The sequence below is a fragment of the Sitodiplosis mosellana genome, unplaced genomic scaffold (genome assembly GCF_009176505.1).
Source record: "Sitodiplosis mosellana isolate CC-2019 unplaced genomic scaffold, AAFC_SMos_1.0 Smas_scaffold_3, whole genome shotgun sequence".
NCBI classification, from domain to species: domain Eukaryota; kingdom Metazoa; phylum Arthropoda; class Insecta; order Diptera; family Cecidomyiidae; genus Sitodiplosis; species Sitodiplosis mosellana.
Genome location: NW_022595246.1, coordinates 9366372 through 9382143, shown reverse-complemented (window position 1 = coordinate 9382143; position 15772 = coordinate 9366372). Strand labels below are relative to the sequence as shown.

Genomic DNA, 15772 nt, shown 5'->3' with positions numbered 1-15772 from the left:
CTACGCATTTGTTGGTTTTAGTGAATACTCTATGAATAGTCGTACGCGATGAACTCAAAGCAATGGTTGAGCCATCAAACAATCATTGATATAATTCACCAAACGCTCGATTCGATCATAAAGTGATTGCCACAGAAAATACTTACGATTGCGTCGAACTAACCTTTAATATTTTTTCTAAATTAAATGAGACAACACGTGGTTTTAGATGATGATGATTGTATCAAATATAATTTGTAAGCAATTTATGAACCAATTTCGATTTCCTTATACACTAAATAAAAAATAGATATTTTGCTTAAACTCCGTTTATGCTTTATGTATATTGAGTGAAATCCTCAGTTTCTCTCTCGTTCTTTGCATTATTGTTGACTGTTGAAGCCGATGATCCGTTCTCTTTTAATATCTAGAATCAAAAATGAATATTGTTTATTGAACGAAACTCTTTATCAATTTGATTTAAAAGACGATACCTTCGATCGTAGATGTTTGATCCGGCGGAGTCTTTCTAGCCAGTTTGATGCGTATGGTCTTGCATTTTTTGTTGCCAGGGATTTTGCTACCAAAGATGCTAACTGTTGATTGAAGTAAAAAGTTATTTAAATAGAATGTTCATGTGATCATCATATTTTGGCTTTTAATTTATCCACTTACATTTGCATGCAATGCCAACTGTCTGGCAAAGCCCGGGGCACTTGCATCGGATATAATTTTTGGCTCTGTATGGCAGATGAATTTGGCCACCTCATCCTTACATCGTACGTATATGCGATTGCTATTCAGTTCAAGTGGCTCAATGATCACACATGCATAGTTGAATTGACCCTTGATCGTATTCAAATTATACTCTTCACCACTTTCATTGTAGACAATTGTTACGTAGTCATTACCAATATTTTTCTTCTTCTCCGTTCGGTTGGGATCATCTTCTTTGTTTGGCATTAGCGTTGCAACATGGAATGTCACCTGAATGATATCGTCTTGCCAAATGTATGTGAAATTGCCATCTCTGCCGTCTGTCTCCATATCAATGAATAAATTCAGATCCTTGGCATTTTTCAGCGAGACCAAAGCGCCCAAATTCTGAATAAAATCCATGTAACGCATACTTCCATATCGATTACTCAATATTTCAATTTCGTTGTTAACTTGACCACGGCCAACGTATAATACTCCAATTTTGTGCGTTTCAAATGGTGGAATATAGTTGATCATACTGAAAATGAAGTTGATCTTAAGCAATTGTCGTTTTTTTTTTTTCAATTAATACGAATATTATACTCACTCGATTGTTCTGGAGTTTTTCGGATTGATTAAAAGCGGCTGTTCGGTTACTTTGTTTGGGCCTGTGTAGAATAACTGTAGAAAGATCGAATTTGGACTGAGCACCGATCGAGCTGAAAATTTGAATGGTATTTTATTATGTAAATTTAGTTTCATCATTTTATTTCACGTCAAACTTACTGCCTTTAAAAGTCCATTTCGAATTATCACGATTGTCGTGTTCACCCCGATTCACGACTGATATGGTTTTTGATCGACCTCTTTGGAAGTCATTGAAATTCGCCGAGCTATTCAAATGTGATATTTCGATGTTGTTTCGTGACAGCAAACGTGGTGACAGTGGTGCATGGGATTGCGGTGGTTTTGTGGCCAAATTCGGCATATCAATATTTAATTTGAATTTGGTTGCCGAAGATGCACCAATATTGATTGCTGACCCAGACGAACTGTGCCGTGGTTCATTCATCGGTGGCTGTTGACGCGATTGTGCTTGATCTTGTTGCTGCAATGCATCGTCAGCTGAATGCTGCTTTCTTGGCATTGCACTTTGATTCAACGGCATCAAACTGTCAACAGACGAATTTTGCGTTGATTTTGCAGTTGACGATGATGTCGACGAAGAGGATGATGTCGAAGAGTTTTGTGCTGAATTGGATTTTACAATAAAATCAAGATGTTGATTCTTTGCTGTTCCACTCGCAACTACTGAAACGGTTCCTCCAACTTTTGATTTATGCTGATCCATTTGAATGGCTTTCGGTGGTGTTGCATCGCTAATTTCTTCCGGAATTGCCTCACAGCTTCATTTTTAAGACAAGTAAAAAAATAATTTTCATCAATTAAAAAAGTCGAATGTGAAATTGATTGTGATTGAAATAGAACTAAACTCACCTCGGCCGTAGGTTCTTTTTCTTCTGCTGTTGATCGTTATCAGTGATACTGAATTCATCGTCGCCTGTTCCATGTGCAGTTAAATTTACAACCGTCGCTTGCGGTTGATTTGGTTTCTGTCCAATGAATGGATGGCGCCAATTCGAGCTCATTTCTGGGCTTGAATTAACACGACGTACTGGATTTCGTGACCGCGATTCATTCTCATCGAAAGCCACACCATTACCGTCATCGTCTTCGGGCTCTGCATCACTGAAGCTGCCTGATGGAAATTTCTCTGTATTTGCTGATTTGGGAATATTAATCGGCCCACTCAATGGATGCGTATTTGATGCGTTGCTCTCTGTAGCAATAGCAGAAGGAATAGGTACAGCTTCGGTCTTTTGTGTTGCAGCACTTTGTGCTATTGGCTCTGGCTTCTTTTCAGCTACTTCAATCGCTTTCGTGGTGTTTGTTTCCAATGTGACCGACTTCTTCTTTGCCGCTTCAGTCGTTGCCATTTGCTCATTAGTGATATTGACATTACTCCAAAGTGGTTCTTCATTCAAAAGATCTTGAAAATTGTAAACTTCACCCAACGATGGTGTGCACATGTTTATTAAATCTTGAAGCGGTACATCACATGATAGTGAATCCAATGCGATGTGATTCTGTATTTTCATTATCCACGACATATTTCCCGTTGGACGTCTGATAACAATCTCTGCCCATCCCGAACAAGCACAAATGCACACTTGCTTTATTCTCTCAATGCTCTGCTGTGGCGACAAATACATCGGATGACTACCGATTGAACCATGTTTGCTAACCGTTTCCGATGAATGATCCAATGTGTCTGGGTTGCTGCCACGACGTGACAATGCATCCAAGCTGCCCGTTGTGCTCTTGAAAAATTTGTTTGCATCGGAATTCATACCGAATGGCGTTGTCATCGATGATGAATTTGAAAACTCACTACTCTCCGAAACCTCGCCACTGTTGTGCTGCAATGTGGCTTTGGTATATCGTCGACATAATTCACTGCCGCTGGATTTCAACGAACTCACTTCAGGCGATGTGGCACCATTCGATAAACTCGGTTCGGTTGATTTGGCCGATTTGCATACCAAAATACAACGATCGCATAGCCCATTTCGAACTGCAGTCGATGAGCATCCACTCGTTGTGATAGTGACCACATTATGACCGACTAACCAAGACATCGAATGACCATTTGTCAGTAAATATTCGGCCATTGGTGATCGCTTCGGCAGGGCTGAGCATGTGGAATATGTGTGCCGAGACAGGAAATCAATGCATGTGTCTGCCAATTCCATGTGGAAATTGTACGCCACTTCATCGGCCGCCTCATCTTTTTTGATGTGCAAATTCTGCAGTGATGGTTGGTCACGTTGTTTTGCACCGCGCTCCGTTAAACTTGAACTCCTCTTTCGATTGGATGAATCTTCATTGATTGGCGCATAATCGTTACGCTTCATTTCTTCGAATGGCTTTTGCACATTCGTTGTTAAGCCCTTTAAAATGTATAACACAAAATCCTTTCGCCATGACAGCTTACATTTGAGAAACCACCCAGCAATTACGTGATGTGCCAATGAAACCGTGTAATGGTCATACTTGTGTGGATTTGTGTATGGCAATGATATTGCAAACACATACATGTATTGGGTGTTTGTGAAATTGGCAAATAGACGACTCGGCAAACGGCTGAGAGCTGTAAAAGTGGAAAGTGAACGATTAGAATCAAATATAAGAGCTTAAAATGAAAAGGAAGGATATTTTAATCAATCGAAAGTTGCTTTCGATGGAAACAAAAACTGAATCTAGTTCAGGCTTACTCGACAAAAATTCCAACACCGGAACAGCAACATTCAAAGTTGTTGACATTCGACTCATGTCAAAGAGAATTTCAGCCAAATGACGCAGCATCAACTCTAAAATCTCCATGAGCATCACTGTGAACGCTTGAATACAAACGCGTGGTGTATTTTCCAGCGAAAGAAGTCCAGGCCGTAAGCAAGTGATCATTCGATTTTGATTTGGTACGCTGAGATTTTGATGATATGGAATCAAAGCGGCGATTCCGTTTATAACTAGTGCTTGGAAATCGGACAACTGTGGCTTGTGCGTTGTTGAGATAAATATGTCGATCCGTGGTTTAGTGTTTGGGTGTTGTGCCTGTACAGAATATGAACAAAAATTCATTTAATTACAGACGCTTTTGGTTGAAGAATTCATTGTTCTCAAGATGAAACTAAATTTGTACATCGATATACATATCAACAAATAAAATCCTATTCTTCTACCTTTGTCACCAATCCGATGATGGCCGTCGCCAATGTTTCCATGTCAACACCTCTGAACAATGCTTTATTTTGTAAAATCAACGGCAAACCCTTCAAAACCAGTTGCATAACGGACCAATCGTTCTCGGTAATCAAGCAATCAATGATGATTTTGCAGCTTCGCTTAATTGAAATGGTGGTTTGTGTTTCGTTCTCTTGCGAAGATTGTTGCGTTAGAGGTGCTGGTTGGTTTTGTTGCTGTCGACTTCCCTGATGATAGCTCATTTCATTCGCGTCGATACTAAGGAAATGACTGAACCGTATACGATTACTCTTGAAATCATCCAAATAGCCCACGTAATAGTTGGCATTGGCTCGAATTCGTAACAACCATGCAAAAATGCTGCTTCGAATTTGAACTGATGCCTCGAGTAACATTGGTTTTTGGTAATATTTCTCCAGGTGCGCATTTAACATTGAAAATATTTTAATGGCATGTACCGTTGGTAGGGTATAGAGTTTCGATAGAAACACCTGTAAACAAGTATTTGATTATGATTATTATTTCTGATTTTAGACAAAGGCATATTCATTTAAACAATGGATTGAGAGCTAAATCTCCATTCAACTCACCCGTATCAATTCATCGATAATATTGGTGATGTGCGAGAGTTCTTCGTCGTTTTTCAAAACAATGCGATTTTCATCAATGGACGATTCAACGAACGGCCGATTCAATAGTTTCTCAATGATGTCAAGCAATTCAATGCTTCGCTTTGTATCACACTGTGCTACAAACTTCAGAAGTAACTCACCGACACTCGTGCGAATTTTTGCATCAGCCTCGTGTGCAATGTTTGCAAACGTTGGAATGACAATGCTCTCCAAGATTTCTTCCTCATATGCCGATCTGTGACCATTTTAAAAAGTAACTTGTTATAACAACTGAATTTCCTTTGAGTATTTTCCTATTGTTTTACCTGTTATTATCCATGATACGCTTGAGCACGTGCAATGATCTGTCTCTTATTTTATAATTTTGCATATTAAAGAATCGACTCATAAATTTGTTCAATTCAATCAGCCATTGTGTTTGGGTGGGAGTAATTTTTGTCGCCTTATACTCCATGAGATGCATGATTGACTCTTCGGATCGACTTTCACAGACGTATTCAATCACTGAGTATATTGTTTGTGGATCAGTAGCTGCTTCCTTTCGCTGAAGAAGCTGCTCAATTTTACCGAGTGCTTCGTGATATGCAGTTTGGATTACACTATCTTTCGGAAGGCCATCGTTCTCTGTTTCGATTGAGATAAAATTCAGAAAATTTTTACTTTGATTTGACCAACAGCCAGCTCATAATATATAATATCTCTTAGAAATGTACGCTACCGTAGTATTGAATATTATCAGCAATTGTTCGTAGAATTTCACATAAAACATCCCAAGTTGGTTCGCTTAAATCACGCCCAGACACTTGAATCAATCGCTGAATTCCAATGATCACTTCGTATGTTACAAACACTCGCTGACTTTTTAGAGCCTGTGAAAGTGTGATTTCATGTTTAATTGTCATATTGTTTACTTGTTTTGAATATGACTTCTGGGCAGAAAAGCCGACATTTTGATAAACATAAGCAAGAAAAGTACTTGGTAAAAAAAAAAACTGATATATTTCATTTTTAAACGAATTTTCATGGCAAACTCTCTACTTACGAGCAAAAAACTCTGTAAAACCGAAGTTGGTGATTGTTTAAAAAGATCATTGGCCTTGGAACAGGTGGAGCCCCATAGTCCCATGTTAATGTAAAAGACCGCACCGCGTAGCAATGCATCTTCATTCACATAACTCGAATTGTTGAGCAGATTGCACATATACAGCAGTGCGGCATGGCCCATTTTTGTGCCAAGCAACTTTTTCATAATGTCCCATGATTTTTGCACATAAATCTCACGGTTCACAGTTCGACACAGGGCATTCACCCATTCGGGCAGCATTCGGTTTGGCAGTACGGTGTAGCAAAGGATTGCATCCAAAATATCTAAACACTGCAAAACAATATCATCCTGTGTACAGCACATCAAACACGCGTAACTGCAATAGAATCCAAAATGTTGAGTGAAAGAGGTGAAACAGGAGATTTGATTAGGGTTGGTCTTACGTTATGATTCCGTCGACAATTCTCGGATCTAAATAAGCGGCATTATAAACGATGATATTGTGAACCATGACCAAAATTTCCCTCACTTGTTTTGTCTCTTGGAGTTTGCCTAGCCACCGGTTCAAAATGAATTCACCGATAACATCGTCGATATCTTTGATATTTTTACCATTATCGGTCAATGTTTTCAGTAAATCCAATTGGCATTGTACATCCTCTGAATTATCATTCTCTTTGATTACACGAAAAAAATGCGGCCGAATCACTGACAAATCCTCATACTGGCATTGTACCAATTTTTGATAAAAACGATAGGTGATGTGACGCTGTTCCAACGGTTTTATCGATGTAATCAAATCCTTGGTCAACTCCCATAACCGAATGATGGTCGCCTATTCAACGAGCGAAAAAAAAACAAGTTTGGAATAGTGACCAGGGGAAAAAAATTTTTGCATAAAAAACACTCACATCTTCTAGACGACTGATTTTGTCCGATTCACATAGCTCTTTGAGTGTTTTGCATCGTTGCGGGGCAGCGACTTGCGGTTGAATCAGTACTTCTAGTTCATGCAACAAGTCTGCATCGGTTTTTTCACGGTTACTCCCTGTTTACGACATAAGCCATACAGAATGGAAACAGAAACAGCAATTCATTTGTATTTGTTTGTTCAAGTGCTTTGTACCATTTGCACATATGTCATTCAACTCACCGCTGGAATTTTTATCCATGCGAAAGAAATTCTTTAATTTCGACAATGAATCTTTCTGACTCATGGTGGTAATCGATGTTGATTTGTTGAACTTGATCTTCTTTCTGGGCAACTCTGTGTGTTATTGTGAACAATAGAACACATTCATTCAATGCGAACACACAATAAAAAAAAATAACACTATAGATATATAGAGATAGATTGGTTAACTAATTTTTCAATGCAATTTATTGGTCGGGTTTCAACCTAAAAACCATCACTTTTCTGCCGTGGCATTTGTTTAATGCGAGCAAAAATTCACTCGCCAACCATCCACAACAATAAAAACTCACAATCTGCCTACTTTTCCCGAGTCGAAGACACATTAAAAACACTCTGACTCCACTCTCTCTCTCTCTCTGTCTGTCTCTCTATAGCACAGGAGCTGCAATAAATCGTCTGACTCTGTGAAAGAAGAATAAGAAGAAAACTGTCATGGATTGCGTAAACTATTGTCTTTCTTCAGCTGACAATCAGCTTTTAGGGGTACCGTATGCACGTGTCGGTTTTACGTACGAAATGCTCAAAAACAAGAGAAACAAGAGAGTGAAGGAAAAAACTTCAAATCACAAAAGGGAAGTCGAATTATGTATAGAATATTTAAATAAAATTAAAAAATAATATATTTTCCATTTTCTCCATACAAAAAAACTTTATTCGTGTTAAATTATCGATTTTTCCATGATAAAACACATTGCACTTGTTTCACAGCAACGACATTCACGACGTAATGAGTGACGTTTGAAACGTCAAACGTCCGATGACAAACAGATGATCCAAAAATAATTCACCACATGGTTTAAAATATTACTTTCGCAAAACAGAACGTATATCTTAGTGCAGCATCACCACTTTTTCGCTCAATTGTTTTTCAATTTTTTTCGATTTTATTCATTTTGTTCAGTTTTCTCAGTTGAAAAAACACACCTAAGCACAATGTTGGTAAGTAGCAATTCAAAAACTTATGAATTTCCGATTTTTATTGGGAATTTCATTCAAATTTCGCTGCAACTCAATTCAAGTGTTCCATTATTTCCATATATAGTAATGACTCATCGACCGTGACAAACTGCTGTCGAATAGAATTTCTTGGAAGTTTTTAACTCAAGTGTTTTCTTTTCTCTTGTTTTAGGACCCAAATGAAGATACCGAATGGAATGATATTTTGCGTTCAAAGGGTATTTTGCCGCAAAAAGAAGAGCCTCAAATAACCGAAGAATCATTGGTGAATATGGTAGAGAAAGCCATTGAGAAAAAATTGAACAGTAAGTGTTAAAAATTGACTTTGCTTTGACTGTTTTCGATCATTTTTTATTATTTTGTGGTATTATACTCTTTTTTTTAGATGAAAAGCAAATGGATGACATGAACATGGATGAGCTCGATGAATTGGAGGACTCTGAAGATGAGGCAATCTTATTGGAATACCGCAACAAGCGAATTGCCGAATTGAAAGCGTTAGCCGAAAAGAGTAAATTTGGTACTGTTCGCGAGATCTCCGGTCAAGATTATGTGGAAGAAGTGAATAAAGCGGGTGAAGGAATTTATGTTGTGCTGCACTTGTACGAACGTGGTATTCCATTGTGTGCGCTAATCAACCAGTTCATCACTGAGTTGGCCGTTCGCTATCCCGAAGTCAAGTTCATCAAGTCAATCGCCACAACATGCATACCAAATTTCCCGGAGAAGAATTTGCCCAGTATTTTCATTTACTACGAAGGTCAAATCGTCAAACAAATCATTGGGCCGGTTGATCTCCGTGGCGAAAAATTGACAGCCGATGAATTCGAATACATGCTCGGTGAATACGGTGCAATCAAAACAGATATCAAAGAAGATCCTCGTCAAGCAGTCAAAGACAAATTGTTTGAAGATTTAGCTAGTACCAACGATTGGTAAACACTGTCGCCACCTCATCTTGATTCACTCTGCATACTTAAATTACATTTTTTTTCTACTTTGTAATCGATCAAAAAATAACAATTGTGTAATTGTCTTTATTTATTTCTTCATTTCACATAATAAAGCGAGTTTTATGAGCATTTTTATTGCTAATGCAACCGAGCTGTTTTTCAATTCGTATGTGTCATTTGTGACACTTCTTTTTCATAGGAATGGTTATCAATGCACAACTATCGCCACCTACATACATTTTGATGGGCAATTGAATAGATGTCAAGAGATTATTAAGCAATTACATCTGTTCATCATAGTAAACAAAGATCGTCTTTGTCTTTCATCATTCTCTCATATTTCAGTCAATTGCAAGCTGTTGATCGCATCAGAATGAGTGTAGAAAGTAATACTTTAGCATTATTCCCATGGATTACATCAAGTTTCGTTCAACATTTGATTGCACGATCGGAACAACGAAAAGATGCAACTGTAAAGTTATTCAGTGCAAAAAAGTGCTTCGAGTCAGAAGAGAATTTTTCCAGTTACATGGTTGGCTTGGAAGTTATCTTTGAGAATGGATACGATGTTGGCGCAAAAAAACGTGATTTTCTTATGAAAATTGCACTTCCAACCGAAGACTTCTCCAGAATATGTGACGAATGCCTCATTTACGAAAAGGAAATTGAAACATACACCAAAGTATTGCCGGCCATAGAAAATGCTCTTGGATTAGTTGGAGTGTCTGGTGATATTGCTCCGAGGTGATTATGATTGGAAGTTATTTTCAGTTCAACCTGTTTCTCTTTTTTTCATTTTTTGAATAAAACTTCTCATTTCAGGTTAATTCTACCTTCCTTACGTTTGATAAGAACGATTTAACATTCGTTTTCCTTTTTTCCTTCCCAAAAATCCACAGATGTTTTTTGGCTGATACAGAAAAACGAATGCTTGTATTTGAGGACTTGAGATTTCAGGATTTCAAGAGCGTCGATCGCACATATGGATTGGATATGGAACATATGAAATTGGCGCTCCTGAATTTGGCCAAATGGCACGCCGGAACAGCTACATTGCTTTTGACGGTGGGCTAGTTGAATATTGAAAAATTTTCAGAACATTTCTGAAGTAACTCAATTTCTCTTTCAGAACATCGAACTGTTTGAATGGTACAAAAAGAAAATTATATACAAAAATGGCATCAGTATGGAGGGATTCATTAAAGGAATTGCCAAGAGTCTATCAAGTACCGTGAAAAAATGGCCAAGCTATGAGAGAATTGCGGAAAAGCTGGGCAATATACCACAAGAAACGTATGACAATATATGCAAGTGGAGTGGTTAATGGGATCGAGATTGTCAAATCGGCCACGGGAATTGCAGTTGGTGTAACGAGTTATGTAGCTGGGAAGGTTGGCAGTGCAACTGTGGCTCTCGGTAAGTTTCTTGCTCCACACGTGCATGCTCAAGGTTCAAAGCTGTTGTCCAAATCCATGGGCTATAGCACTGATGACGCCAAAGATAAGGTTTGTATTGAATTGAGATTGGTTTTTTCTCATTTTTGACACTGCAAACTAATATTTCGATGTGAAATGTCCTTTAAGTACTAATTTCCATTGAAACATGTTCATTTTTCAGAGGAGTGGTGTTCTGACCGTTGCTGCTGGTGCTGTTGAAGGCTTCGGAACGGTTTACAATGGCCCTGAGAAATCGGCTGGAATTTTGGGAAAAAATCTGAGCGAAAACTCAGTCAAAATCGTTGAACATAAGTATGGTCCACAAGCCGGAAATCTCGCACAGGGCACATTTGACACCGTGGGAAATATGATTAACTTGTCACAGAACATGAGTTTGATCACACCAAAAGGATTGGCCAAGAAAACGGTGAAGGGAACCGGCAAAGCTATTATCGCCGATTTTAAACCACAGATTCCAAGTAGGTTTTTGATCAAGAATATTTGTACCTTTCAATCCATTTTGACTGTTTTTTTTTTCAAATGAACATTGTCCATCGCTAAGGGATCTATTTCCAAGTCGCTCTTTTTGCAATCAAGTACCTAAAAAATTACGTCTGGCAATTTCTTAACTTAAAAAATTGAAATTTTATGATTGACATTTTTATTCCCACCGATTGAAACTCATTCAATCGAATTTTTTATTCTGAGTTTTTCATTCAATTTTCAATCGATTTATGTTCTAATTTCAATCATTGGTCACTGATCAATGGACATTGGAACCCAAGGCTGTTTAATCTAATCGAAACTGTTCTTTTTCCATTTCAGAAACCTACTATGCTCCGGCTGGTTCTTTGTATCCGGATCTGACGGAATTTTCTAAGAAATTGGCTCAGTCCAATTGAACATATCAAATTGGAATTATGCATTTTTTTAAATTAGAATTTTTGTGCTCGGATAGATGGCGCTGCGACATAACTGGCCTGCAAACAAAGTGATCCGAAAATGTTTAGTGTGAATATCAGCAACCAACTTCATGTGTAATCATTGTCATTGTGCATAGCTGTCGGTCATTTTGAGCACAAATTAACAAAACCTCATTTTGTGTACGCATCAATCCATAGAAAAATTAATCAAATTGGAATTTGTTTGACCGAAAAATCAAAAGGCGAATATTATTAAGTGATTGAATTGAATTAAAATTGTTGGAAAAGTAGAACAGACCCGATTCGCTGTGAAAATGGATTCGTCGGAGAATACACACAAGGATCAAATTGCAAATCAAGTCGACGAATCGTCCGTGCCTGACCTATCGAAATTCTGTGTATCGACGCTGAACGACTATTTGGATGGATTGTCCACAGAATATCGAGTTGGAACCGGTAAGTAGCTTCATTTTTTGGCATTTTTTTTCTTCCATTCATTCACACTGACATTTGGCGATTCAACACAAGCATTGTCATTGGCTTACCCACAGTTGTTTGTTGTTCGCAGAGCGTAAATTGTGTTTGGAATTGTTCAGCAAATGGAACGATTCGGAACAAGTGTTCATCGTTGAACAGCTTCTGGACAGAATGAACTATAATCAGCTGGACCAAATCAATGATCGCCTGGATTTGCTGCTCAAGAGAGACTTCATTACCCTGTTGGCAAGTAAGTATCCGACTCATCGGTTCATTTTCATGTGAAACATTGACATTTTCGATCATCAACCACGAATTCTGATTTTCAACGCAATCTTCAGAAAATGGCATGCATCACATCGCCGAAGCCATTCTCTTCTATTTGGACGCGGATTCGCTAGCAGCCATCGAATTGGTCTGCAAAGAATGGTTGCGTGTGATTTCGGAGAGTGTGCTATGGAAACGGTTGTACGAACGAAAAGCAAAGACCAATTCACTATGGCTCGGCTTGTTCAAACGCCGAAAATTGATTCAACATTTGTTCAAGCCACAGACCGGTACAGTACAGCAACCGTATCGATTCTATCGAACATTGTATCCGAGAATCATGAGCGACATTGAACAGTTAGAGCACAATTGGCGTCATGGTCGTTACACACTGCAGCGAATCAATTGCAATTCGAATCATTCGAGAGGTGTTTATTGTTTGCAATATGACGACCAAAAAATTGTGTCTGGCCTTCGGGATAATACGATCAAAATTTGGAATCTCGCCGATTTACAGTGTGTGAAAACGCTGACCGGCCATACAGGTTCGGTGCTTTGTCTGCAATATGACGAGAAGGTTATCATCACTGGGTCCAGTGACTCGACGATCCGAATTTGGGATATTGACAGCGGAGAAATACTCAACACATACATTCATCACGAGGAAGCCGTGCTACATCTTCGCTTCGACAATGGCATGATGGTCACTTGCTCAAAGGTAAAATTGTATTGGAATTGACACTTTTGAACATTGTTTTAGGTTAGGTTTTGATTACATGTTCATTGGAACTGGTTTAGATTCATCATTTGTTGAATGACATAGATTTAGCTCAAATTTTAACTTATGTCTCAACACTGAAATCACGCCCCAGCTCAAGTTAAACCATGGAAATTTCGAATTTTTCCAATAAAAACGTCTTTTGGTCTACCCTTTTTCTGATGCCCCGATTCCATTTTTTTGATATCATTCGATACATAGGATCAATCGATAGCGGTTTGGGATATGTCCATCACAAAGGAGCTCTCATTGCGCCGGATGCTGATGGGCCATCGAGCAGCGGTGAATGTCGTCGACTTCGATGACAAATACATTGTGTCAGCATCGGGTGATCGAACAATCAAAGTGTGGAATACAACAGACTGTAAATGTGTTCGTACATTGCGTGGTCATGAGCGTGGCATCGCCTGTCTACAATATCGTGATCGCTTGGTTGTTAGTGGCAGCTCAGATAGAACGATTCGGTAAGAGAATTTTGCGATTCTTTTCATCGAAATTTTATGATGGTCTGCACAATCGGCGATTGTCAATCGCATTCATTACCATCAAGACAGAGGCAGTTTCTCTCACTCTCTAACAGAGTATAACTTCATTGGCATTTTCGAATCTTATCCCATTGAAAATCGTTTCTCTTTCCAGCCTTTGGAATGTTGAATCAGTTGAATGTATTCGTGTTCTTGAGGGGCACACCGAGTTAGTCCGGTGTCTTCGTTTTGATTCGAAGCGTATTATAAGCGGAGCATACGATGGTCAAATCATGATTTGGGACCTTGTCGCTGCATTGAATCCAGAAATAGAAGACAACAAACTCTGTTTGGCTACAATGGAGGTATGTTAAAGATATTGATTGAAAAACTCCAAATTTTATCGCAATCATTGACACTTCGCCAATTGTTTGCCTCCGTAGGAACATACTGGTAAATTATTCCGATTGCAGTTTGACGAATTTAAAATTGTGAGCAGTTCACACGACGATACCATCATCATTTGGGACTATTTGAATTGCTCACCAGCAAAAGCTGAAGCAGCCAATGAACATGCACAGTTAGACTCACCAGAGAAATCGCAACCGAGTACATCGTCAGCGGCCCCACAATCGAACTCATAATCGAAACGACGACTGGTCTTCCGATTGGCATTCGATGTACTCGATCGCAATTGAGCAACTGTGATTGGCCAAATCTTATTTTGAATAAACCGAATTTTGTTTACGATTTAGACAAGTTTTCTATCGCCTAGATCGATTTACCATTAGACTTTCCCAAAAATGATCGATACAGCGAATTAGAATTCGAATGAATCGTACCATTTTGGAATGTATTTACACTGAAAATGCTCAATTTTTTTCTCGGCTTAGATAGACACATTTGAATCAAATGAAGAAGGGAAAAATTTTTTCAATTAGATTAAATTTATGTGGAATCAAAACTGTCAAATCGATCGGAAAGAAGAAAAAAAAACAAAACACGCACAGATAGAATGTTGACGAATTTGTTGTTGAAAGAATCTAATAAAGCGAAAATTGAAACGATAGATAAAATACTAGGTCAAAGAAGGTTCTGCATATAGTGAAGAAGAAATAAGAGAAACGAAGGCAAACAAAGGAAAAAAATGAGAGGAAAAGAAAAGAAAACTCAAAGCAAAAGGAAATAAAAAAGAACGAAGAATTTTGGTGTGGATACCACAAGAGATACAACGACCATTGACCTTTTGTAGAAAGCCCGAATAAAAGACTGTAAAAATCCTCACAAAAAATACCGTCGCATTGCCTTATTCAATGTGATTATTCTGTAGAATTTTGTATTCATAATCAATTTATTCAGGAATAAATGATAAATTTGTTTTATAATCGACCTAAAATTCAAATTCTACCGGTTTCATTTATTTATAGTGTGTTTTTCTTTATTTTTCTCTGTGGGATAAGGAACTCTTTCATGTTTCATGGGTGATATTGGTCGAAAAATGCTAGTTTTCGAAGACTTACAAAGTGAACATTTCAAAAATGTTGAAGGAACCGTTGGATTGGATATGGATTATATGAAATTGGCACTGTTAAACTTGGTCAAATGGCATGCTGGCACAGCAACCTTGCTCTTAACGGTTTGGTCACTCCTACTTTATTATGTTCAATACATGAAACAATTCTCATTTGTTTTTGCATAGAATTTTGAGTTTTTCAACTGGTATACGAAATGTTTATGAGAATGCTCCAGCTCTGTATCGAATACCGTAAGAAATCGGCCAGGCTATGCGGAAATTGCTGAGAAACTGCAGAACATACCACAGAAAGCTTATGACGACGCATACAAAGCATTTGCTCCACAAGCAGACGGCTTTAACGTTATAACTCATGAAGATCTGTTTGTGATAAGCAAACAGATAACAACGAAAGTGACAAATTGTATTCGCAACCCAAATGTGTCAAACAATTAAAATATTACTGGATATCTTCAACAGAAGAGGATATTTTGATTTCTAAAATTAGAAAAAAAATAAAACGCCAACAAACCGATAACACATTTCTTAGTGAAAAACACTGTCGCTTCACACACCCGTTGCTGTATATATACGCAAAACTTGTAAACTCAACTCGCGCGCTCGCCTCT

General features: G+C 38.2%; 3 protein-coding genes across 10 annotated transcripts; 2 read left to right on the top strand and 1 right to left on the bottom strand.

Moving 5' to 3' along the window:
- Positions 1 to 202: 202 nt before the first annotated feature.
- Positions 203 to 15760, bottom strand: LOC129566292 (tuberin). Of its 7 annotated transcripts, none has more exons than XM_055442087.1 (17): positions 15676 to 15760; positions 7666 to 7777; positions 7334 to 7447; positions 7092 to 7228; positions 6624 to 7015; positions 6178 to 6556; positions 5854 to 6004; positions 5441 to 5759; positions 5094 to 5370; positions 4482 to 4994; positions 4014 to 4353; positions 2176 to 3889; positions 1465 to 2084; positions 1286 to 1397; positions 655 to 1216; positions 474 to 575; positions 203 to 406 (listed from the first exon to the last, which is right to left on the bottom strand). In XM_055442087.1, exons 3-17 carry the CDS (start codon positions 7395 to 7397, stop codon positions 317 to 319), a joined length of 5772 nt encoding a protein of 1923 aa, XP_055298062.1. In that variant the 5' UTR covers positions 7398 to 7447; positions 7666 to 7777; positions 15676 to 15760; the 3' UTR covers positions 203 to 316. The 7 variants fall into 7 exon arrangements, with proteins under 7 accessions (XP_055298062.1, XP_055298059.1, XP_055298061.1 ...); XM_055442084.1 differs by lacking the exon at positions 15676 to 15760 and adding an exon at positions 8017 to 8103; XM_055442086.1 differs by lacking the exon at positions 15676 to 15760 and adding an exon at positions 7889 to 8099.
- LOC129566295 (viral IAP-associated factor homolog) lies at positions 8157 to 9432 on the top strand. Its single transcript, XM_055442091.1, has 3 exons — positions 8157 to 8314; positions 8505 to 8637; positions 8718 to 9432. The coding sequence occupies exons 1-3, from the start codon at positions 8309 to 8311 to the stop codon at positions 9269 to 9271; spliced, it is 693 nt and encodes a 230-aa protein (XP_055298066.1). The 5' UTR covers positions 8157 to 8308; the 3' UTR covers positions 9272 to 9432.
- Positions 9544 to 15032, top strand: LOC129566294 (F-box/WD repeat-containing protein 11-like). 2 transcript variants are annotated; one of them, XM_055442088.1, is made up of 10 exons: positions 9544 to 10029; positions 10185 to 10350; positions 10415 to 10790; positions 10903 to 11200; positions 11547 to 12100; positions 12213 to 12371; positions 12463 to 13106; positions 13368 to 13630; positions 13806 to 13995; positions 14074 to 15032. In XM_055442088.1, the coding sequence occupies exons 5-10, from the start codon at positions 11959 to 11961 to the stop codon at positions 14272 to 14274; spliced, it is 1599 nt and encodes a 532-aa protein (XP_055298063.1). In that variant the 5' UTR covers positions 9544 to 10029; positions 10185 to 10350; positions 10415 to 10790; positions 10903 to 11200; positions 11547 to 11958; the 3' UTR covers positions 14275 to 15032. The 2 variants fall into 2 exon arrangements, with proteins under 2 accessions (XP_055298063.1, XP_055298064.1); XM_055442089.1 differs by lacking the exons at positions 9544 to 10029; positions 10185 to 10350; positions 10415 to 10790; positions 10903 to 11200 and having other exon boundaries at positions 11972 to 12100; positions 12196 to 12371.
- Positions 15761 to 15772: the final 12 nt, after the last annotated feature.